The sequence below is a fragment of the Pelobates fuscus genome, chromosome 8 (genome assembly GCF_036172605.1).
Source record: "Pelobates fuscus isolate aPelFus1 chromosome 8, aPelFus1.pri, whole genome shotgun sequence".
NCBI lineage: Eukaryota > Metazoa > Chordata > Amphibia > Anura > Pelobatidae > Pelobates > Pelobates fuscus.
The window spans coordinates 102582706-102608786 of NC_086324.1; the positions used below are offsets into that span (position 1 = coordinate 102582706).

At 45.9% G+C, this 26081-nt stretch overlaps 1 protein-coding gene across 2 annotated transcripts in view; it reads left to right on the top strand.

Annotated features, from left to right (window-relative positions):
- VPS16 (VPS16 core subunit of CORVET and HOPS complexes) overlaps window positions 1-26081 on the top strand; it is a 190055-nt gene that overhangs the window by 141237 nt on the left and 22737 nt on the right. For both annotated transcript variants that reach the window (XM_063430209.1, XM_063430211.1), the window contains exons 21-22: window positions 9431-9600; window positions 9891-9987. In XM_063430209.1, the coding sequence (XP_063286279.1) occupies window positions 9431-9600; window positions 9891-9987 (267 nt within the window). The remainder of the gene's footprint in view (window positions 1-9430; window positions 9601-9890; window positions 9988-26081) is intronic.

The window sequence follows — 26081 nt, forward strand, 5'->3', positions numbered from 1 at the left end:
ATTGGGTACCTCTGTCAGATACTATGCTTTTGGGTACACCGTGCAACCAAAAGATCTCTCTCAAGAATATTTGAACTAGATCTTGAGCAGACGGTAATTTTTTAAGTGGGATAAAATGTGCCATCTTCGAGAATCTATCGATAACCATAAGGACTGTATTAAACCCGTTTGAACTGGGTAGCTCCACAATGAAATCCATGGCCAAATGGGTCCATGGAGTATTCGGTATGGGCAGTGGTTGTAACAGTCCAGGGGGTGATCTAGAAGGAACTTTAGAGACGGCACATATTTGACATGCCCCAACATAATCTTTGATATCGTTCCTAAGAGCAGGCCACCAAAACCTCCTGGAGTTAGCAGAGAGGATTTTATGGACTCCAGGATGGCCCGCTGGGAGGTTGTCATGGAATAAATCTAGTACCTTTTTTCTGAACGGAGGTGACACATACAGTTTATCCGGAGGTTTTCCCACGGGTGCCTGAGTTTGATCTGCTATTATAGCACAGAAGAGTGGAGAAGACACTTCGGAAACTGTGGTGGCAACGAGGCATTCTGGAGGTATGATAGGATATATCTCTTGTTCAGGAACCTCTTCTGTCTCAAACTGCCTAGAAAGTGCATCTGCCTTGGTGTTTTTAGTTCCAGGCCTATAAGTAATTACGAAATTGAATCGGGAGAGGAACAATGACCATCTAGCCCAGTGATGGCGAACCTATGGCACGCGTGCCACAGGTGGCATGCCGTGCCCTCTCTGTGGGCACGCGGCCACAAGTCCGCCATCACTGCAGAGTGGCACCTGCCTGCCCGAAACGGCAGGCACCTACTCTTCTTCCGGGTCGGGAGGCAGGGGGAGGGATCTGTGATGCTGATCCCCTGTCCTCCCGCGCGATGCTGTGTGGAGCGTTGCCGAGCGTTACCATGGCAACGCTCCACACAGCATCGCGCGGGAGGACAGGGGAGCTGCTTCACAGATCCCTCCCCCTGCCTCCCGACACGGAAGCACTGCCTGCCACCACCGGACCACCAGGGATGGCGGTACCACCACCGGACCACCAGGGATGGCTGTGTCCCCCCCCACTTCATTAAAGGTAAGAAGGAGGGAGGGGGGGTACTGACACACAGCACCCCTACCCCCCCAGTAGTACCCTTACCCCCCCAGCACCACCCCTACCTCCCCAGCACCACCCCTACCCCCACAGCACCACCCCTACCCCCACAGCACCACCCCACCCCCCCAGCAGAACCCTACCCCCCACAGCACCACCCCACCCCCCCAGCAGCACCCTACCCCCCACAGCACCACCCCACCCCCCCAGCAGCACCCTACCCCCCACAGCACCACCCCACCCCCCCAGCAGCACCCTACCCCCCCCACAGCACCACCCCACCCCCCCAGCAGCACCCTACCCCCCCACAGCACCACCCCACCCCCCCAGCAGCACCCTACCCCCCAGCAGCACCCTACCCCCCAGCAGCACCCTACCCCCCAGCAGCACCCCCAGAAGTACCCCTACCACCCCAGCAGTACTCCTACTCCCCCACAACAGTACTCCTACCACCCCCAGCAGTACCACTACCCCCCCAGCAGTACCACTACCCCCCCAGCAGTACCACTACCCCCCCAGCAGTACCCCTACCCCCCAGCAGTACCCCTACCCCCCAGCAGTACCCCTACCCCCCGAGCAGTACCCCTACCACCCCCAGCAGTACCCCTACCACCCCCAGCAGTACCCCTACCAACCCCAGCAGTACCCCTACCCCCCCAGCAGTACCCCTACTCCCCCAGCAGTACCCCTACCACCCCCAGCAGTACCCCTACCACCCCCAGCAGTACCCCTACCATCCCAGCAGTACCCCTAATCCCCCACAACAGTACCCCTACTCCCCCAGCACCCCTACCATCCCCCCAGCAGTACCCCTACCACCCCCAGCAGTACCCCTACCACCATCAGCAGTACCCCTACCACCATCAGCAGTACCCCTACCACCCCCAGCAGTACCCCTACCCCCCCACACACAGTACCCCTACCCCCCCCCCCACAGCACCCCTACCCCCCACACACAGTATCCCTACCCCCCACAGCAGTACCCATACCCCGTCAGCAGTATCCCTACCCCCACACAGTACCCCTACCCCCCCAGCAGTACCCCAACCCCCCCACAGCACCCGTCTCACACACACACACACACAGCACCCCCTCACACACACAGCACCCCCTCACACACACACACAGCACCCCCCAAACACACACACACAGCACCCCCCAAACACACACACTGCACCCCCCCAAACACACACACAGCACCCCCCACACACACAGCACCCCCCACACACACAGCACCCCCCACACACACAGCACCCCCACACACACACACAGCACCCCCCCCACACACACAGCACCCCCCCACACACACACACACCACCCCCCCACACACACACAGCACCCCCCCCACACACACACAGCACCCCCCCACACACACACAGCACCCCCCCCACACACACACAGCACCCCCCACACACACACACAGCACCCCTCATACACACACACAGCACCCCTCATACACACACACAGCACCCCTCATACACACACACACAGCACCCCTCATACACACACACACAGCACCCACACACACGCACCCCCCACACACACACACACGCACCCCCCCCCCCCACACACACACACGCACCCCCCCCACACACACACACACGCAATTGCCGTGTTGGCACTTTAAGGAAAAAAAAGTTGGCATGTATTGCGGTTTGGGCACTCGGGCTCAAAAAGGTTCGCCATCACTGATCTAGCCTGACGAGAGGACAGTCTCTTAGCGTCCCCAATATAAGCCAAATTCTTATGGTCAGTAAAGATCAAAAGTGGCTCTTTGGAACCTTCCAAGAGATGTCTCCATTCCTTAAGGGCAAGTACAATGGCCAAGAGTTCCCTATTCCCTTTGTCATAATTCTTCTCTGCAGGTGTGAGTTTGCAAGAGTAAAATCCACAGGGATGTAAAGGCGTATCAGGACTTTCTCTCTGAGACAGAATGGCTCCAACTCCTGTTTCTGACGCATCCACTTCTAGGATAAATGGTTTGGTTGGATCAGGATGGGTCAGGACAGGTGCTGAGGAAAATAAAGATTTTAATTGTTCAAATGCCTCTCTTGCTTCTTTGGGCCAAGATATACAATTTGCTCCTTTTTTGGTTAAATTGGTTATAGGAGAAATTACGGAAGAAAACCCCTTTATGAATTTGCGGTAGTAATTCGTAAAACCTATAAAGCGTTGAGTAGCTTTAAGACCCTTAGGCAACGGCCACTGTAAGACTGCCTCCAGCTTACGGGGATCCATCTGGAAACCAGACGGAGATATAATGTATCCAAGGAATTGTATCTTCGTTTGGTCAAACTGGCATTTTTCCAGTTTACAGTAAAGACCGTTCTGTAACAGGGTTTTAAGTACAACTCTCACATGTTCGTGATGTGTCTCTAGGTCTGGGGAATAGATGAGATTGTCGTCCAGGTACACTAGAATGAACATGTGAAGGTACTCTCTTAGGACATCGTTAATAAAATCCTGGAATACCGCAGGAGCGTTACATAATCCAAACGGCATAACCAGGTATTCGTAATGTCCCATTCTTGTGTTAAATGCGGTCATCCATTCGTGACCGTCCTTAATTCTGACTAGATTGTACGCACTTCGGAGATCGAGCTTAGTGAAGACTCGAGCTCCCTTCAATCTGTCAAACAGCTCTGATATAAGGGGAATAGGGTAGGCATTTTTTATAGTAATCCTATTCAAATCCCTATAATCGATACAGGGCCGTAGATCTCCCTCTTTTTTAGAGACAAAGAAGAACCCAGCCCCGGCCGGTGAGGAAGATATACGGATATGACCCTTTCTGAGAGCATCTTTTATATATTCTTCCAAACAAAGATTTTCCTGGGGGGACAAAGCATATACTCCTCCCTTGGGAGGCATAGTCCCTGGTGATAGATTTATGGTACAGTCATAAGGTCTATGAGGAGGTAACCCTTCTGACTGAACCTTGTTAAATACCTCTTTTAAATCCATATACTGCGGTGGTATCTGTGTGGTCAAGGGAGGTGCAATAGGAACATTAATGGTACCAATTGGTTGTGGGATTTGCTTAAAGCAAACCCCTTTGCATCTCTCACCTCAACTCACAATCTCTCCTTCGATCCAATCCAAACGTGGATTGTGTTTCAGGAGCCAAGGGAAACCGAGTATTATCGGACATGTAGGTGAAGATATGATTTGAAAGGTCATCTCTTCAGAGTGGAGAATACCCACTGAGACAGTGATTGGCAGAGTTTCGTGTGTGATAAAAGGCTGGGTAAGAGGCCTTCCATCAATAGCCTCGACTGCTATAGGTTTCTCTTTCTGTCTTAAGGGCAGGAGATGTTTTGCAGAGAACTCTTTGTCTAGGAAGTTCTCCGCTGCCCCAGAGTCAATCATAGCCTCACACTGAACAGTGGTCTTCTTAAAAGACCAGGTAACTTTGACAAGGAAACGGTTCTTAGTCAATTTAGGGGACATATACATCACACCTAAGGTCGGTCCCCGTACGTGCCTTAGGTGTGTAAGTTTTCCGGCCGAACCGGGCATGACAATCTTTGATGTCCCTTCTTGCCACAATACATACATAGCCCTTCGTTACGTCTGTGTTGTCTCTCTGCCTCAGTGAGTTTAGCGCTACCCAATTGCATGGGTTCAGGTTCTGGAAGAGGCGCTTGGCTACTCACCACTGGGTTAGAGAAACGAGGAGCTATGGACAAATTAGAACGTCTGTTACGTTGTTTGTTTTTCTCTCTTTCTCTGAGCCGGTTATCAATGTCTATCATGTAGGCAATAAACTCATTAAGAGTAACCGGAAGGTCTCTAGCTGCGGTCTCATCTTGTATACTCTCAGCTAGACCTTCAGAGAAAGCAGCCACCAGACCACTATTGGTCCAATCAACTTCAGACGCCACTGTTCTGAACTCTATGGCGTAATCGGCTACAGAACGACTGCCTTGCTTTATTCTCATAAGGGCTTTGGCAGCGTTCTTCTCCCTGCCTTTAGGTTCAAACGTAGCCTTAAAAGCTGTGAGACAGGCACTGTAATCACGGGCTACTGCGTCTCCACTTTCCCATAAGGGGTTAGCCCAGGTTAAGACTTTTCCAGTTAATTGGTTCATCAGATAGCCTATTTTTGATCTATCTGTAGGGAATGAACCTGGGGAGGCCTCAAAGTGGTATTCAATTTGGTTTAAAAAAAACTCTGAATTCTTTAGAATCACCTCCATAACGAGGGGGAGGTGAAAGGGTTATGGACGGTGGTTTATGTGGTACGGGAACCACTACAGGTGGCGGAACCACAGGTGGTACAGGAGGGACCTCTAAATAGTCAGTCCTCTGGAGCAAGGTCTGAAATGCCTGGGCAAATTGGTCTAACCTGTGGTCCATATCCTCCACCCTATTTTCACAGGCAATCATATGTTTGCATAGTTCTGCAGGATCCATGGCCCTGTCGTAATGTCACGGCTAGTAGTGTGGTCCAGCACGCAGAAACTATGTAAGCATATACATAAGTAAGGAAAGGAAAATAACCGGATAGAGCGTAAACCGGACCTTAGAATGGCCGGACTAATACGCTAGAGACAGAGAATGGTCAAAGGGAAAGCCGAGGTCAAGGAAGCCAGAAAATACTCAATACCGTTTAAACAAGCCAAGTCAGGGAAACCAGAGATCAGAATAACCAGGGAAAAGCCAAGATCAGGATACCAGGAGATAATAAACATGAAAATAGCACTCTCAGGAAACCAGGAAACGGAAACCACGACAGGGCAAAGTACTGGGGTAAACTAGGGGTTTAAATACCCCTCTCTAAGCTATGATTGGTCAGAGGGCGACCTCTGACCCCAAAACGTGCGTGTGCGTTGACGTCACGCACACGTTGGTATAATTCTCGGGGGCGGAGCTATTCATAGACGCGACCACGTGGTCGGCGCCATGTTGGATTCGGGCGTGATGCCCGGAAGAACAGAGAGAGCGGTTCCCGGCTCGCCGACGAGCAGGTAAGCTCGTGTTGTCGGCGCGGCCGTGCCGGTCGGGCACGGCCGTGAGGCTCGGCGGGCCGGTGACCGCAACACGCGGTGTGCCGAAATACCCATCCATGGGACCCGTGCTGCGGCCTGGTGATCCTGTCTGAGAAGGGCCAGGGGTGTTGGGACGCCTGGATTTCCCCATCCTGGGTCTCGATATGCGGGTGTATCGGTGCTTTTGGTGAGCTGGGGCCTAGGAGCTGCAGGGAGATGCGACTTACTCCATACCCGGTCAGGCCACGCCCCCGTCACAGCAGTATTTGACGGTTCTATTTGACTCTCAGATATGAAGTGCACCGCAGGCTGCAAATTTACTATTTAGCAGCAAAAAAATTTGAATTTTTAAAACTGCGCTGTAAGCACAGTATTTGACGTTTCTATTTGACTCTCAGTTTTGAAATGCAGGCCCCACATTTACTTTTTAGCACCTAAAGAATTTGAATTTTTAAAACTGCTATGTCACAGCAGTATTTCACGGTTCTATTTGACTCTCAGATATGAAGTGCAGGCCCCAAATGTACTATTTAGCACCTAAATAAACAGTAGTATTTAAGGGTTTTATTGGACTGCAAGAAATCCAGTACGCAAATGTACTATTTAGCACCAAAAAAATTGTGGTATTTAAAAATGCCTAGATGTTGCCCACTGAGCTACCAGAACAGTAAAGTAATGTGCCTGGCACAAATGTAATTGCAAGTGCATTGCACTCTCTGTGGCACTGGGCTCAGGGCAGGGTACAAAAATGTAGTATAGCACCCACAAAAATAATCGCTGTGGGGCGGGGCTAAGCCAGCAAGCAGATCAGACGCCTGAAAGCTGAGCTCCCGTGCGAACTACCGATAATCGACGCTATCCCGCAAAAATCGTGCTACATATTAAACTGGGAGTCGCTGCCTGCACACAGGGGAAACCTGGTGACACATTTGACACTTTTCCTTAGAGTATCTGTGACCGGGAACCGAAGATGGCTAGCTGGGGCCGGCAAGTGACGAAGGCGGGGAGAAACGGCCGCTCTCTCAGCCAACGCATCAGAGAACCAGACCCGCAGGCACCATGGACCAGAGGGGGTTATCCCGGTTCAACTTCAAGAGAACACTGAACCCTATGAGAGAAACAAGCGGGCAGAGTGGCGAGGCACGGCCTCACAAAATGGCCGTTGCCACGTACGCTCACAACGAGGAAAGACCCGACCTCTCAACCAGGCTGGAGGCTATACTGTCCGCGTTCTGGGAGAAATTGGTGGCCAAGGAGCAACAAGCAGAGGCACTCAGAAGGGCCACAGGCTCACCCATGGCTCAGCCGACAAACCCCCACCGCAAACGCACACTCCCTGCCATAGCCAGAGCCAGAAACTGCCGCCAACATGGACAGGGCTCCCGGAGGGCCCGCAAACCCAAACGACTGACTTCACCACAAATGGGTCAACGCCGGAACAGCCGCCCTGAACACTCCAACCCACAACCCTGGCAAGCAAAGGGTACCCTCCGGGCTCTTCGCTCAACCCAGCGACGAGAATCTGCAGCACCAAAGAGACTCCAGTGACGCACTCCAGGCCTCCTCCGATTACCCCACGCGGACTCTACCCCTTCCTCAGCCATGCTGCTGAACTTTCCGGCAACACAGGCAACCATTCGGCTGCACACTCCAACAGGCACCATAATGGCCGTCCCTCGCTACAGAGACTGCAAACTACGGGGTCACAAAAGAAAGAACGAGGATGACAAAGCCCGAGCTGTACCAACGAGGGGTATCAGATAAATCACCCATTACACTGCCACACATGGGTATTTATAGCACGGACTGCCCAGAGCTCTCTTGCCAGCTAAATACCCAATCTCAGTCGCCTAAGACTTGCCCCACATAGACTTTACTCCCATGCCAGCACTAACCTGCTAGTATAACGTTATTTATGTTGAACCTTGCTCCTAGCGATCCAATACTCAGTTAATTCATGAAACAGCAGGGCAAGCTAGGCCCAGAGAGAATAGAAATATGTCTATACAACATAGTAAAGTTATATGCTATATAATGTCTCCCAGCTTGTTTACACATAGTTCAACTTTAATATACACTATCTCAACCAGCTACTGCTATTATGCAATTCGTGCCTATATATTATGATTATAACAGCACAGCAGAATTGAATTGACAACTAATCGTTGGTATATTTCATGGTAATCTAGATCATCTCAATTCATCAACCTATCTATCTGTTTAGTTAAGCATGTTTAAAAAACATAAAATTGTGCAAATTGTCAAACTGTTTTGAACCGCGAAATACGCAGTTGTAGCGACGTTAATATGCTGTAATCATCTGCACATCAAAAATAAAGAATAAAAAAATTATCACTGTAGTTTGCAGATTCAACACCAGAATTCTTTCCTAATCTGTCCCTCACAGCTGCATCATCCACTCCCTACACTAATAAGAGCTCATGTGACGTGCGGCGCTACGTGACTCCAGCTTATATATAGAGACTGGGTCACATGCTGCACTGGGAAATCACAGCCATGCCATTAGTAGGCATGGGTGTGATGGCTTCTAAGGGCACATGAGTCAAACGCTTGTTGATTGGCTGCCCTGCAGCCTTTCAAAACATGCCATTAAATCGCTGAACACCGAACTCCAACCCAAAAATACACTGATATGTCCGTGTTCGGGTCCGGGGTCCAAAAAACTTAATGTTCGGTAGTTCGGGTTTGCTCAACTCTTCTGATGATCCTATTCAAATATTATAAACTGGACTTAATTTTGTATTTTTTAAACTACCTAGTAACTCCTTGTAGCTCTGTATAATCCTATTCCAGAGCACGCCCAGCCGTGAACAACATTCAGGTTGTGACGATACTTAGGGTTTATCACCTTGTGTATTACTCAATGTATAACGCGTGCAGTGTATTGTAAGCATTGTTATAACATATGTAATGTTACATTGTTTTCTTTTTTCACATTTTGTTCTTCCCTTATTCAAGCACTATATCTGTGTGCTTACAAAAATATAAAAATGAACTGCAGATGTTGTGGACTACATCTCCCCTGATGCTTTGCCAGCATTATCTTTGTAAGAGCATTATGGGAAATGTAGTCTAAAACATCTGGAGTGCCAAAGTTTGCCTACTTACCACTAATGTAAGTTATAGGGCTCTCTTTCTTTGAACTGATAATAGTAAATGTGCTGTTGAAAACTGGGATTGTGTGCACTTTAACATTGTTAATGGCTCATCAGTAGCAACTGTGTCCATAAATATCGGATATGCGCTTACCCCTGTGTTATTATGGAACATTTTAATGTTGAACTCCCATTACATTTCATTTGTTTTTCATAGGTCACTGAAGATCAAATTAAATTGCTAAGAGTACAGCGTAAATTGCAAGAAGAACTTGACAAACCTTATCTAGATTACTCTTTACACGACACAATCTATAATCTGTTACTTGATGGAATGTTTAAAAAAGCAGAGCAACTCTATAAAGAATTGAAAGTTCCTGATAAAAGGTAATCATGCAATAATTAATTTTATACGTACTATATGCATTTAAATGAGAGGCTTGCTTTTTCCACATGTATTTTGTGGAGCTTCTATTATGTATATCTCCAAAATTATAAAATTATTTCTTTAATATCAGTTAATGGATACAGTATATGAAAATCAATAATAGCAATAAATATGAAGTAATCATAGGTTTTAGTTTTTTTTAATTTAAGGGACAGTCCAAGCACTGTAAATACCTTGTACTGGTTAGCCTACAAGGCTCTCGATCTGCTATCTGATTTATTTTTTCCAGGTATTGGTGGCTGAAGATCTCTGCTTTGGCCGAGAAGGAGGATTGGGAGGAGTTGGACAAATTTTCCAGAAGTAAAAAGTCTGCTATCGGATTCTTGGTAATGGTTTATTTAAATGTGTACATTTTTGGTAAAATATTAATAGGCGATAAATTGAAACACTACTCTTGCCTGCAACTACAGTTGCAAGAAAAAGTATGTGAACCCTTTGGAATGATATGGATTTCTGCACAAATTGGTCATAAAATGTGATCTGATCATCTAAGTCACAACAATAGACAATCACAGTCTGCTCAAACTAATAACACACAAATAATGAAATGTTGTCATGGTTTTATTGAACACACCATGTAAACATTCACAAAAACGTATGTGAACCCTTGGATTTAATAACTGGTTGAACCTCCTTTGGCAGCAATAACTTCAACCAAACATTTCCTGTAGTTGCAGATCAGACGTGTACAACGGTCAGGAGCCATTCTTGACCATTCCTCTTTATAGAACTGTTTCAGTTCAGCAATATTCTTGGAATGTCTGGTGTGAATCGCTTTCTTGAGGTCATGCCACAGCATCTCAATGGGGTTGACGTTAGGACTCTGACTGGGCCACTTCAGAAGGCGTATTTTCTTCTGTTTAAGCCATTCTGTTGTTGATTTACTTCTATGCTTTGTACAAAAGTAAAAAACAGTATGATCCATGGCGCTGAAAAGAGTGGCTAGAACACACTTGATGGGAATAATCACTAAATCCCACAACACAGTGTGAATACAAACAGGAATAGTGTGCAGCGCTAATTAGTAATACCACAAAGTAGAATATAATACATGCACTGTGGTGGTGTATATACCCAATCAAAAAAGACACAAATATACCCCAAATATATACAGGATCAGATGGTAGCCAGAAGTCAAATATTGTAAAATTCAGTAGTACATCCCATTTCTGAAAATCTGTATTGGGTGATGGTGTTTATAGATGGTAATCCCAAGGGTATTCCTCTGTGTGAAGCTTGTTCCTCAAAGTAAATGGTGTAGAACAGGCACACAAATCAGAAATCAAGTATAAGCATTTATTAGTAGAAAAATATAAAAATCTTACATCAAAGTAGTAATGATGCCGTTCACAGGTAGATACCATAAGCACAACGCGTTTCGACGAACTCTCTCGTCTTCCTCAGGTGCACCACAGGTAGATACCATAAGCACAACGCATTTCGACGAACTCTCTTGTCTTCCTCAGGTGCACCTGATTCATCAATGGAGGGATTGAAGGTGTGACCCCTCTCATTAACAAAATGTTTGTAATTAATATATTTGCATTTATTTCAAATGTATACGTTTTTCTCTGTCTCATCTCCTCTTTTTCTCTGCCCTAGGCTCTCCCTGCTTCTTTTCTGCCCCAGGCTCTCCCTGCTTCTTTTCTGCCCCAGGCTCTCCCTGTTTCTCCTCCGCCCCATGCTCTCCTTGCTACTCCTCCTCCCCAGGCTCTCCCTACTACTCCTCCTCCTCCCCAGGCTCTCCCTGCTACTCCTCCTCCCTAGGCTCTCCCTGCTACTCCTCCTCCCTAGGCTCTCCCTGCTACTTCTCCGCCCCAGGCTCTCCCTGCTACTCCTCTGCCCAAGGCTCTCCCTGTTACTCCTCTGCCCCAGACATACAAACTCTCAAACACTGACACACATATAGATACAGATACACACACAAACATGTGCAGATACACACAGATGCAAACACTGACACATGCAGACACATGCACTGACATACATAAAGGTACAGATACAATGATACACAAACATACAGATAAAAACACTGACATACATACACAGACACACAAACATACATACAGATACACAGATACAAACACTGACACACATAAATATACAGACAGAATAAAACTCTGACTCACATGCAGATACACAGACACACACACTGACCTACATACAGATACACAGATACATACCATGACACAAAGATACATACACTGACACACATGCAGATACAGTGAAAGACCGATACATACACTGACACACTTAGGAATACACATCCTGACACACAGATATGCACGTGACACATAGATACACACCTTGACACACTTGCAGATACACAGACACAGATATATACACTGACACACTTAAGGGTGCAAACCCAGATACACAGACACGTAGATACATACCTTGTCACACAGATACATACCCTGACACACAGATACACACCCTGACACACATTCAGATACACAGACACGTAGATACATACACTGACACACATACAGACACATACCCTGACACACATGCAGATACAGAGACACATGCAGATGTACAGCGATACATACACTGACATACATGCAGATACAGACACATATACATACACTGACACTGTGGCAAACTTAGCCACTTAAGACTATATTCCAAAAGACATTCGTGTATTGGTATCGCTTTAAACAATGTAAATGGTCACATTTCTTGCTGTACATGTTATGGGAATAAAGCATTCGTATGCTAGCGGCACGAAAAGCCGCCAGCATTTAACTGGGAGTTTCACGAACAGTAACCTACCAAACTGTTCGTGAAACTAAATAAATGCCGAATGGGAGACCACCCCGATGGGGTTGTGTGTCTCCCATTAACTAAGTTGCAACATTGTATCAACCACTGTTAATGGGTTTTGTGGGTGGCCGCCGTTCGTATGCCGAACACGTGGCGGCAGCCATCTTTGCTCGCTAAAAGTTCAGCGGTGTTTGGTCGTCGAGTGCCTGGAACTAAAATCGGCTACTTGATTTCCAAACACCGCTGGACTTCCAGGCTCGCTCTTTCGGTAAAACAAAGCTTTTCGTCTGCTCTTTCGTTTAAACCCCGGTTCACCTAAAAGTGTATTTCATGTGGCATTCGGTTATTTCTGCAGGGATCTGAGCGGTATTTCATAAGAATACTCATTGAGATCCCCGCAATCCAATGAGGGGTCATTCGGTCAAATCCACGGTAAATTGCATGTGTTACTGAATTTAATATAAAAATGTCTGTTTCACTGTACATACAAATAATGGCATTATCTGTGCCTGGTGACGTCATCATCTTCCCTGTACAGTAAGGAATGATGGGAAATGACCCTGCATGGTCAGTTTCCCACACAGTCCACCTGATTAAAACCCCTGCAGTAGCATTCTGGAAACCCCTTGCATGGGGAATCGTATAAATTTGGTGACCTTGCAATAAAGCTTCAGTTGACTCCCAGACAATGTGTTGTCTAGTCCTTGGGGAAAAGGGTATTATACTGCGCTACCTGTGTTTAACCTGTGGAATCCTGACTACCAGCGAAGATATCATGGATTAACCCCTACTACTGAGCTACAGACACACTTAAGGATACATACCCTAAAACAAAGATACACACTCTGACACACATGCACAGACACACACAAATACATACATTGACACACATACCCAGATGCCCATACTTACACACAGATACAGACACATGCAGATAGACATACTGACACACAGACACATACATACCCTGAAACACATGCAGATACATACACTGACACACTTAAGGATACACACCCTGACACACATGCAGATACACATACACACAGATACATACCCATACATACAGCCATAGGCCATTAGGCGCCCTGTGCGAAAAATCTTCACGGTGCCCCCTCCACCACCAAGTTTCCTGTATACAGTCACACACACAGGCAGACAGTTACACAAACAGGCAGTCAGACACAGAACAAATAGACGTGCCGGTGTAGCGCTTATGTGAACAAAGGAAGGTGTGAAATAAAGTACAATTTTAGAGCCTATACCTTAGACTTCAAAATCCTCTTTTAGTATAACTAACCTTCCTGTATGTACCTTAAATAAAGCATAAACAAATACAAAACATAGTGCAACCTATATCATAAAATTGAATAGGTATAGAACGAAATGCCAAATGGCAACTTACACTTTTCTGAGCTAATAAATTTAGCTCAGATTCTTGCGCTTTGGGGTCCGTTAAGGCGACCCTTTCCCTTCTTTGTTATCCAGTGGTCCAGTCCTAGATAGGCATAGAGGGTGGCATATAGTGTAATACAGTTTTAGACTCAGTAATTAAATAAATATAGTGAATAGGTACTCACAAACCCAGAGCCAGAAATAAGGCTCACTTTGCTTCGTGTATGTGGTTAAGGACCACACTCCTTCTTTTAGTTTAAGCAGGAAAAGGTGCCGTAAGTGCATATAAAAAGTATTTTATTAATTCTATAAAAAATTATTATATAACATAAAAATCTTTAAAATATAACACTTATTCGGCTTTTAAGTTTAAAAGTCGCTTTGCTCACTTCTTTTCCTCCAGAACGCGTTTCACCAAAAGGCTTCTTCAGCTGGAAAAGTTTTTTTCAAGTTGCTGCTCTGGACCCTTTTCCTGCTTTAAGTATCCTTGTAATCAATGGAAACCGCTTTGTGGGCTTGTAAAAACGCGGGTTTTCTCCATGGTAATTGAGAAACCCTGTGTTTCAAGCCTCTTTCTGATCTGCTCCTGTCTGTTTAACATTGCGATACGTCACTTCCGGTTTTCGGCTATGCGTTCCACAGTGCGTTCCACTGCGGATTTCAGCTTGTGATCAGTTTCTCCCCGAACTTCATTGTCAGAATTTGTGTTACAGACCCAGAAGACATTATAATAAACATTTGTGGATTATTGCATGGTTCCAAATAGTTTTTCTTCCATATTATTTCGATCTGCTCATTTGTCTTCAATATTAATTACAATGAAAGCATCTATATACAAGGGGAACTCTAATATAGCATTGTTATGATATTAGTTATACTTCATTGAGATGTTTTCACTTTCTATTGATTAATACATTTCTCCTATTCAATATATTCTTAATAATAGATCAATTAATTCTCCATATGTATGTAAAGTCCATAAATACTTAAGAACAAATTTTATACATATACAATCACTATCTAGTATACATAAATATCTGTGCAATAGGTAAAAAACATATATAAAATAACATAAAAATAGCATTTATAAATACAAGAGTTTTTATATAAGAAAATTACACATTTCAAAATCTGAGTTAAGACCATTAGGGAGAAGGCAATTAAGTTTGAATATCCACTCCATTTCTATTTTGCTTAATTTTAAATTAAAATTACCTCCTCTCCAATCCTTAGTTATTTTATTAATACCTAAAAAGATGGTGCCTTTTAAATCACAGTTATGGTGGATTTTATAATGTAACGACACACTGTGATTTTCAAAACCTTTACTGATATTTCTCCCATGTTTCTCTATTCTTACATGTAGAGGTCTAGTGTTTTTTCCTATGTAGTTTAACCCAGAGGGACATTGTATAAGGTAAATCAATTTTTTTGAATGACAAGTAATAAATTTTTTGATTTGGTAATCTGTACCTTCATTTGTTTCAAACTTCTTTACATGCCTTTTTTTTATTATTACCGTATATACTCGAGTATAAGCTGAGTTTCTCAGAGTCTGTACTTTCTCAGAGTCTTCTCAGAGTCTGTATTATGGCAATTTGCATTGCCATAATACAGACTGGGGCTGTGGGGGCTGCAGAGAGATGTTACTTACCTTTCCTGCAGCTCCTGTCAGCTCTCTCCTCCTCTGCCGGTCCGTTCAGCTTTTCTGTCAGCTCACAGTGTAAATCTCGCGAGAGCCGCGGCTCTCGCGAGATTTACACTGGGAGCTGACCGAGGTGCTGAACGGACCGGCGGAGGAGGAGAGAGCTGACAGGAGCTGCAGGAAAGGTAAGTAACATCTCTCTGCAGCCCCCACAGCCCCCTCCTACACAGTGCCCATCCACTGGACCACCAGGGAAGGAGAGCCCCCCTCCCTGGCCAGCTAGCAAGCAGGGAGGGGGGACAAAAAAATGTATATATATTAATAATAATAAAAAAATAAAAATAAGAAAATAATAAAATAAAAATAAGAAAAAAAAATAATAAAATAAAAAAATAATAATAATAAAAAAATGTAATGAAACAAAAAAAATATTAAAATAATAATTAAAAAATAAAAATGCCCACCCCCCCACCAAGGCTCTGCATCACACTCTGCATTACACACACACATACACACACTGCATTCATACACACACACTGCACTCATACACACACACACTGCACTCATACACACAGCATTCTCATACACACACACTGCACTCATACACACAGCATTCTCATACACACACACTGCACTCATACACACAGCATTCTCATACACACACACTGCACTCATATACACACTGCACTCATATACACACACTGCACTCATACACACACTGCACTCATACACACACTGCATTCTCATACACACACACTGCATTCTCATACACACTGCATTCATTATATACACACACTGTAAATAAATATTCAATTAATATAATTTTTTTAGGATCTAATTTTATTTAGAAATTTACCAGCAGCTGCTGCATTTCCCACCCTAGTCTTATACTCGAGTCAATAAGTTTTCTCAGTTTTTGGGGGTAAAATTAGGGGCCTCGGCTTATATTCGGGTCGGCTTATACTCGAGTATATACGGTAGTCCTTTTGCATGCAAGACATTGTCCGCATCCAAAAAATCCTTTTTCTGAATTAAGAAAAGTGAGATTGGTTTTAGGTTTTTCTTTTATATAACTTGAGGTCAATGAGTGTTTGAGATTTTGTTTACTCCTCTGTGTATAAAGCGAGGTCTTTCTGGTAAAAAAGTTTTCAGTGTAGGGTCTTGTAGAAGAATGGGCCAGTATTTAGACACAGTCTTTCTTACTTTAAAATTATCAGAACTAAAATTACATATGAAAGGGATTTTATTTGTATCTTCATTTTTTCTTTCTTTATATTGTATGAGAGTTCCTCTCTCCCTTTCTTTAATTTCTAATCTTGATTTCTCTAATTTTTCTTCTTCATATCCCTTTTCCAAGAAGTCTTTTTTGATTTTATTCGACTGAATTTTAAAAGTTTCTATGTCTGTACAATTTCTCCTTATTCTTTAAAATTGTCCCTTAGGGGCATTTTCCAACCAAGGGGAGAAATGGCAACTGTCTCGGCCTATGAAGCTATTTGCCTCTACTGTTTGAAAATGTTTTTTTGTTTTAATTATATTATTTTCAATATATATATGTAGATCCAAGAAAATTATTTCTTGCTTACTCCAATTACAGGTCAATTGAATACCCCATGTGTTAGTATTTAAACATTTTTAAAAAAAATTGCTCAGATCTTTTTCATTACCTTCCCATATAAAGAAGATATCGTCTATATAACGACCATAGGTGACCAAGTTTTCCACCCAGTCATGCTGTCCATATATAAAAGAGTTCTCCCAATGTGCCATAAAAAGGTTGGCATAACTGGGTGCAAACTTGGTCCCCATGGCCGTCCCCTTAATTTGTAGAAAAACTTGGTTATCATACCAAAAAAAGTTCTTATTTAAAATTAGTTCAATTCCTTCTAAGATTAATTCCATTTTAATTGGAGTGAGGTCGGAATGATTATATAGGAAGAATTTTACCGCTTCCTTTCCATAAGTATGAGGGATATTACTGTACAGTGATGTTACATCACATGTGACCAGGAAGCATTCGTCATTCTATTTGCACTTCTCTAATAGTTTCAGCATCATTATTGTATCTTTTAAATATGCTCTAGTTTTTTTAACTATGGGTTGTAAGTGTACATCAACATATTGTGACAGTCTACTTGATATGGAGTCAATGCCTGCCACAATCGGCCTCCCTGGGGGGTTTTCTGTGTCTTTATGTACTTTAGGTAAAAAATAAAAGACCGGTATTTTTGGGAATTCATTATTTAAAAAAATTAATTATTTTTGATTTAAAATTTCTAAATTAAAACCTTTACTAAAATATGTAAAAAACAGTTTATTAATCTCCCTGCTCAGATCTTTCGTTAATTTTTTATAAGTACTTTCATCTTTTAAAAGTCTTTCTGCTTCCTTTTTGTGAAATTCTTTGGACATTAGAACAATCCTTCCCCCTCCCCTCCCTTTATCTGCAGGTTTTATGATTAGGTCTGGATCTTCTTTTAAATCTTTTAAAGCCTTACATTCTTGTACAGTTAAGTTTTGGTTAAAATTATTTTTATGAGATCCTTCTTTCTTTTCCAATTTCTTTATGTATGTCATTACGCTCAGTTACAGACAGACGGTCTCACATACTCAGTTACAGGCAGACAGTCACAGAGCCAAACACACAGTTAAAGGCAGACAGTCACACACAGTTACAGACACACAATCATGAACAGTTTCAGGCACAGTCACATACTTCATTACAAGCAGACAGTCATACACACTCTGTTACAGGTATGCAGACACTCACGCACACTGATAGGCACACACACACTCAGTTGTAGGCAGATAGTCACACATACAGGCACAGACATACACAACGGCACAGCTACAGCGACACACACAATTGGAGTTACATAGTTACATAGTTACATAGCTGAAAAGAGACTTGCGTCCATCAAGTTCAGCCTTCCTCACATTTGTTTTTTTTGCTGTTGATCCAAAAGAAGGCAAAAAAAAAAACAGTTTGAAGCACAATTTTGCAACAAGCTAGGAAAAAAAAATCCTTCTTCACCCCAGAATGGCAGTCAGATTTATCCTTGGATCAAGCAGTTATTACCCTACATTGAAAGATTATATCCTTGAATATTCTGTTTTTGCCAGTATGCATCTAGTAGCTGTTTGAACATCTGTATGGACTCTGATAAGACCACTTCTTCAGGCAGAGGATTCCACATCCTGATTGTTCTTACAGTAAAAAAAAACCTTTCCTTTGCCTTAGACGAAATCTTCTTTCTTCCAGTCTAAACGCATTGCCTCGTGTCCTATGTAAAGTCCGGTTTGTGAATAGAAGTTAGACACAGGCAGACAGTCACACACACACACACACACAGGGAGGCAGTCACACAGACAGGCAGACAGACACAGGCACACACACAGGCAAACAGTCACACACAGGCAGGCAGTCACACACACACACACACACACACACACACACAGGGAGGCAGTCACACAGATACAGACACACACACGCAGGCAGACACACACACACAGGCAATCACACACACACACACTTACCTCTTGCCATTATGGCTGGAAGGGGGAGTGGATGCAGTTGGTTGTTGGGGACCCCGGTACCTGTTTTAGCTCCCCTGACACCGGCCATGTGCGAGCTGTGTCGGCCACATGGCACCCCCTGCTCCAAGGCGCCCTGTGCGGCCGCACAGCTCGCACACCCCTAAGGCCAGCCCTGCTTACACACATGCAGATACACAGATACAGATGCACACAATGACACACAGATACATACATTGACACACATACCCAGATGACCACACTGACACACAGCCATAAAGATACAGACACTGACGCATGCAGATAAAGACTTACAGATACAGACACTGACACACAGACAGATACACACCCTGACACACAGATACACTCACGGACACACAGATACACACCCTGACACACATGCAGATACACAGACACATAGATACATACCCTGACACACATACAGATACACACATGCAGATGCACAAAGATACATACACTGGCACACATACAGACACATACCCTGACACACATATACACACCCTGACACACCGATCTATATATCTATATACCCTGACACCTATGCAGATACACAGATACATACACTGACACACCTGAAGATACATACCCTTGCTCACATATTGACACACATATACATACCCTGACACACTGATACATACAGTGACATATATACTGACACATACATACGGACACACAAATTGACACAGACACACACTGACACACATGCAGATACACAGACACACACTGACACACATGCAGATACACAGACATACATATATACACTTACACAGGCAGATACACTGACACAGAGACACACATGCAGAGACATACACTGACTCCGGACATACAGATACATACACACACATACAGATACACAAAAATACATACATGTCAGTTTCCTACCTTTTGGCTGGCTGGGTCTGGTGGAAGTTAGGGGCCTGCTGCTCTCCCAGTGCCCCCTTCTCTCCCGTGCGACTTGCTTAGTGTGTGAGCTGGGATGAAGTAGTTACAAGCTGTTCTTTCCTCCCAGCTTTGGCTGCACTAGCACAGGAGTCCGATCGCCCTATTAAAGCGCTGAAGGGTGCGACCGGGCCCCTGGAGACCAGGGCCAGACTGGGGAAAAAATTTGGCCCAGTGGGTCGGGGGTGGGGCCGGAGGAGGAGGGGTGACTGTTGTGTCATCACCAATCACTAGCACGCTCCCCTCAGAATGACTATATTAGTTAAATGCTCCTCCAAGGCAGCCAATGTACAGAGCACTGGTGAAGAGCTCTTGCAAGAGAAAAAGGCAACTTATTTGTTCTGAGCAGCGCAAGTGGGTTTTATGACACATTTGCACTGCATTTGTGTGGCTAGGAGCTGTAGAGAGTGTTTGCATATAGGTACTGTAATGTGTGTGCATAGGGACTGTAGTGTGTGTGTGTAGTGTGTGTGTGTAGTGTGTTTTAGGGGCTGCAGATTGTGTTTAGGGAACATAGTATATGTTTTTGCATACAGGGATTCTAGTGTTTGCATAGGGAATGCAGAGTGTGAGTATATGAGATGTAGTGAGTGGAGGGGTGCAGTGTATATGATAGGTGCAATGTGTGTAGACATACAGTGTGTGTGTATGTGAGAGGGGTGCTGAGTGTGTGTGTGTGTGTGTGCAGGATTTATGAGGGGTGCTTTTTGTGTGTGTGAGGGTGCTCTGTGTGAGTTAGGGGGGCTGTGTTTGGAAGGGTGCTCTGTCTGTGTTAAGGGTGCTGTGTTTGTGAGTTAGTGGTGTTTGTGTGAGGGGTGCTCTTTATGTGTGTTAGGAGTGTTGTTTGGAAGGGTGCTCTGTGTATGTGTGAGGGGTGCTCTGTGTATGAGGAGTGCTGTCTGTGTATGTGTGAGGTGTGATCTGTATGTGTGTTACAGGTGCGGTGTTTGTGAGAGGTGGTGTGTGTGTGTAAGGGGTGCTCTGTCTGAGGGGTGCTGTGTGTCTGTGAGGGGTTCTCTGTGTGTGAGGGGTGCAGTGTTTGGAAGGGTGCTCTGTCTGTGTGAGGGGTGATCTGTGTGTGTGAGGAGTACTCTGTATATGTGGGGTTATCTGTGTGTGTGTGTGAGGGTGCTGTGTTTGGAAGGGTGCTTTTTTATGTGTGAGTGGTGCTCTCTGTGTGTGTGAGAGGGATGCTCTGTGTGTGAGGGGTGCAGTGTTTGTGTGTGTGAGGGGTGCTCTGTGTGTGAGGGGTGCAGTGTTTGTGTGTGAGTGGTGCTGTCTGTGTGAGGGATGCTCTGTGTGTGTGTGAGGGGTGCAGTGTTTGTGTGTGAGTGGTTCTGTATGTGGGAGGGGTGCTCTGTGTGTGAGTGGTGTTGTCTGTGTGAGGGGTGCTGTGTTTGTGTGTGAGTGGTGTTGTCTGTGTGAGGGGTGCTGTGTTTGTGTGTGAGTGGTGCTGTCTGTGTGAGCACCACACAGTGTGTGTGAGTGTGTGAGTGGTGCGTGTGGTGCTGTCTGTGTGCGGGGTGCTCTGTGTGTGAGTGGTGTTGTCTGTGTGAGGGATGCTCTGTTTGTGTGGGAGGGGTGCAGTGTTTGTGTGTGAGGGGTGCTCTGTGTGAGGGGTGCTGTGTTTGTGTGTGAGTGGTGCTGTCTGTGTGAGGGGTGCTCTGTATGTGTGAGGAGTACTCTGTATATGTGGGGTTATCTGTGTTTGTGTGTGTGTGTATGTTAGGGTGCTGTGTTTGGAAGGGTGCTTTTTATGTGTGAGTGGTGCTCTCTGTGTGAGGGCTGCTCTGTGTGTGAGGGGTGCTCTGTATGTGTGAGGATTACTCTGTATATGTGGGGTTATCTGTGTGTGTGTATGTGAGGGTGCTGTGTTTGGAAGGGTGCTTTTTATGTGTGAGTGGTGCTCTCTGTGTGTGTGAGAGGGATGCTCTGTGTGTGAGTGGTGCTGTCTGTGTGAGGGGTGCACTGTGTGTGAGGCGTGCAGTGTTTGTGTGTGAGGGGTGCTCTGTGTGAGGGATGCTCTGTGTGTGTGTGAGTGGTTCTCTCTGTGTGAGGGATGCTCTGTGTGTGTGAGGGGTGTGTGTGTGTGTGTGTGTGTGAGGGGTGCTGTGCTTGTGTGTGAGGGCTGTGGTGTTGTCTGGGAGGGGTGCAATGTTTATAAGGGGTGTTCTGTCTGAGGGTTGCTGTGTGTCTGTGAGGGGTTCTCTGTGTGTGAGGGGTGCAGTGTTTGTCTGTGAAGGGTGTGGTGTGTGTCTGAGGGGTGCTCCGTCTGAGGGGTGCTCTGGTGTGTGAGGGTGCTTTGTTTGAAAGGGTGATCTCTGTGTGTGTGAGGGGTGCTTTGTTTGTGTGTGAGTGGTGCTGTCTGTGTGAGGGGTGCTCTGTATGTGTGAGGAGTACTCTGTATATGTGGGGTTCTCTGTGTGTGTGTATGTGTGTGTGAGGGTGCTGTGTTTGGAAGGGTGCTATGTCTGTGTGAGTGGTGCTCTGTGTATGAGGGGTATGTGCGTGAGGGGTGCTGTGCTTGTGTGTGAGGGCTGCAGTATTTTCTGGGAGGGGTGCGATGTTTATGAGGGGTGCTCTGTGTGTGTGTGAGGGTGCACTGTTTGTGTGTGTGTGTGAGGGGTTCTCTGTTTGTGTGTGAGGGGTGCTGTGTGTGTGAGGGGTGCTCTGTATGTGTGTGTGTGAGGAGTGTGGTTTTTGTGTGAGGGTGCTGTGCGTTCTCGGGTGCTGTGTAAGGGGTTTTGTGTGTTTGTGTGTGAGTGGTGCTGTCTGTGGGAGGGGTGCTCTGTATGTGTGAGGGGTGCTGTGTTTGGAAGGGTGCTCGGTCTGTAAGTGGTGCTCTCTGTGTGAGGGGTGCTCTGTCTGAGGGGTGTGGTGTGTATGTGAGGGTGCTGTGTTTGGAAGGGTGCTCTGTCTGTGTGAGGGGTGCTCTGTCTGTGTGAGGGGTGCTCTGTATGTGTGAGGGGTGCTCTGTATGTGTGTTTGTGTGTGTGTGTGTGTGTGTGCTGTGTTAAGAAGGGTGCTCTGTGTGTGTGAGTGGTGTGCTCAGTGTGTGAGTGGTGCGGTGTTTGTGTGTGAAGCATGCTCTGTATGTGTGTGAGGGTGCTCTGTCTGTGTGCGTGGTTCTCTGTGTGTGTGTGTGTGTGTGTGGTGCTGTCGGTGTAAGAGGTGCTCTGTCTGTGTATGAGGGGTGCAGTGTTTGTGTGTAAGGGGTGCAGTGTTTGTGTGTAAGGGGTGCAGTGTTTGTGTGTGAGGGGTGCTCTGTTTGTGTGTGAGGGGTGCTGTGTGTGTGTGACGGGTGCTCAGTGTGTTTGTGAGGGGTGATGTGTCTGTGAGGGGTGCTGTGCGTGTGAGGGGTGCTCTGTGTTTGTGAAGGGTGCTGTTTGTGAGGGTTGCAGTGTGTGGGTGAAGGGTAGTGTGTCTGTGTGTGGGCCTACATATGGGGGAGGGGTCAGTAGGCCCACACACAGACACACTCCCTATCACTCACACACTGCACCCCTCACAAACACACAGAGCACCCTTCACTCACACACACAGTACTCTTCACAAACACGTTGCACCCTTCACACAGAGCAGGAGTAAAAAACACATTTTTAAAAATTATTTATTTTTTGTGTGTGAGGGGTGTGGTGTGTGTCTGATGGGTGCTCTGTCTGAGGGGTGCTTTGTCTGTGTTTGGAAGGGTGCTTTGTCTGTGTGACGGGTGATGTATGTGTGTGAGGGGTTCTCTATGTGTGTGAGGGTGCTGTGTTTGGAAGGATGCTCTGTCGGTGTGAGTGGTTCTCTGTGTGTGTGTGTTTGTGTGTGTGAGGGGTACAGTGTTTGTGTGAGAGGGGTGCTCTGTGTGTGTGTGTGTGTGTGTGTTAGGGGTGCAGTGTTTGTGTGTGAGGGGTGCAATGTTTGTGAGGTGTTCTCGGAGTGTGTGAGGGGTGCTGTGTGTGTGTGAGGGGTGGTGTGTTTGTGAAGGGTGCTGTTTGTGAGGGGTGCAGTGTGTGAAGGGTAGTGTGTGTCTGTGTGTGGGCCTACATATGGGGGGGTGGGGGGGTCAGTACTTCACTCACACACACAGTACTCTTCACAAACACATTTCACCCTTCACACAGAGCAGGAGTAAAAAACATCTGTATGGACTCTGATAAAACCACTTCTTCAGGCAGAGGATTCCACATCCTGATTGTTCTTACAGTAAAAAAAAACCTTTCCTTTGCCTTAGACGAAATCTTCTTTCTTCCAGTCTAAACGCATGGCCTCGTGTCCTATGTAAAGTCCGGTTTGTGAATAGAAGTTAGACACAGGCAGACAGTCACACACACACACACACACACACACACAGGGAGGCAGTCACACAGACAGGCAGACAGACACAGGCACACACACAGGCAAACAGTCACACACAGGCAGGCAGTCACACACACACACACACACACACACACACAGGGAGGCAGTCACACAGATACAGTCACACACAGGCAGACACACACATGCAGGCAGACACACACACACAGGCAATCACACACACACACACTTACCTCTTGCCATTATGGCTGGAAGGGGGAGTGGATGCAGTTGGTTGTTGGGGAAGCAGGGACTTATTCCCTCTTCCTGTGCAGCAGTTACCAGGGGCTTTGGGTAGGTATTAGCCCTGCCTCCGCCTCGCGGTAAGCCCTGCCCCCGCCGCCTCAATTTTTTTTTTTTTTTTAATAGACCCGGGTGGAGAATAATGAAATCCTCCACCCCGGTACCTGTTTTAGCTCCCCTAACACCGGCCATGTGCGAGCTGTGTCGGCCACATGGCACCCCCTGCTCCAAGGCGCCCTGTGCGGCCGCACAGCTCGCACACCCCTAAGGCCAGCCCTGCTTACACACATGCAGATACACAGATACAGATGCACACAATGACACACAGATACATACATTGACACACATACCCAGATGACCACACTGACACACAGCCATAAAGATACAGACACTGACGCATGCAGATAAAGACTTACAGATACAGACACTGACACACAGACAGATACACACCCTGACACACAGATACACTCACGGACACACAGATACACACCCTGACACACATGCAGATACACAGACACATAGATACATACCCTGACACACATACAGATACACACATGCAGATGCACAAAGATACATACACTGGCACACATACAGACACATACCCTGACACACATATACACACCCTGACACACCGATCTATATATCTATATACCCTGACACATATGCAGATACACAGATACATACACTGACACACCTGAAGATACATACCCTTGCTCACATATTGACACACATATACATACCCTGACACACTGATACATACAGTGACATATATACTGACACATACACACGGACACACAAATTGACACAGACACACACTGACACACATGCAGATACACAGACACACACTGACACACATGCAGATACACAGACATACATATATACACTTACACAGGCAGATACACTGACACAGAGACACACATGCAAGGACATACACTGACTCCGGACATACAGATACATACACACACATACAGATACACAAAAATACATACATGTCAGTTTCCTACCTTTTGGCTGGCTGGGTCTGGTGGAAGTTAGGGGCCTGCTGCTCTCCCAGTGCCCCCTTCTCTCCCGTGCGACTTGCTTAGTGTGTGAGCTGGGATGAAGTAGTTACAAGCTGTTCTTTCCTCCCAGCTCTGGCTGCACTAGCACAGGAGTCCGATCGCCCTATTAAAGCGCTGAAGGGTGCGACCGGGCCCCTGGAGACCAGGGCCAGACTGGGGAAAAAATTTGGCCCAGTGGGTCGGGGGTGGGGACTGTTGTGTCATCACCAATCACTAGCACGCTCCCCTCAGAATGACTATATTAGTTAAATGCTCCTCCAAGGCAGCCAATGTACAGAGCACTGGTGAAGAGCTCTTGCAAGAGAAAAAGGCAACTTATTTGTTCTGAGCAGCGCAAGTGGGTTTTATGACACATTTGCACTGCATTTGTGTGGCTAGGAGCTGTAGAGAGTGTTTGCATATAGGTACTGTAATGTGTGTGCATAGGGACTGTAGTGTGTGTGTGTAGTGTGTGTGTGTAGTGTGTTTTAGGGGCTGC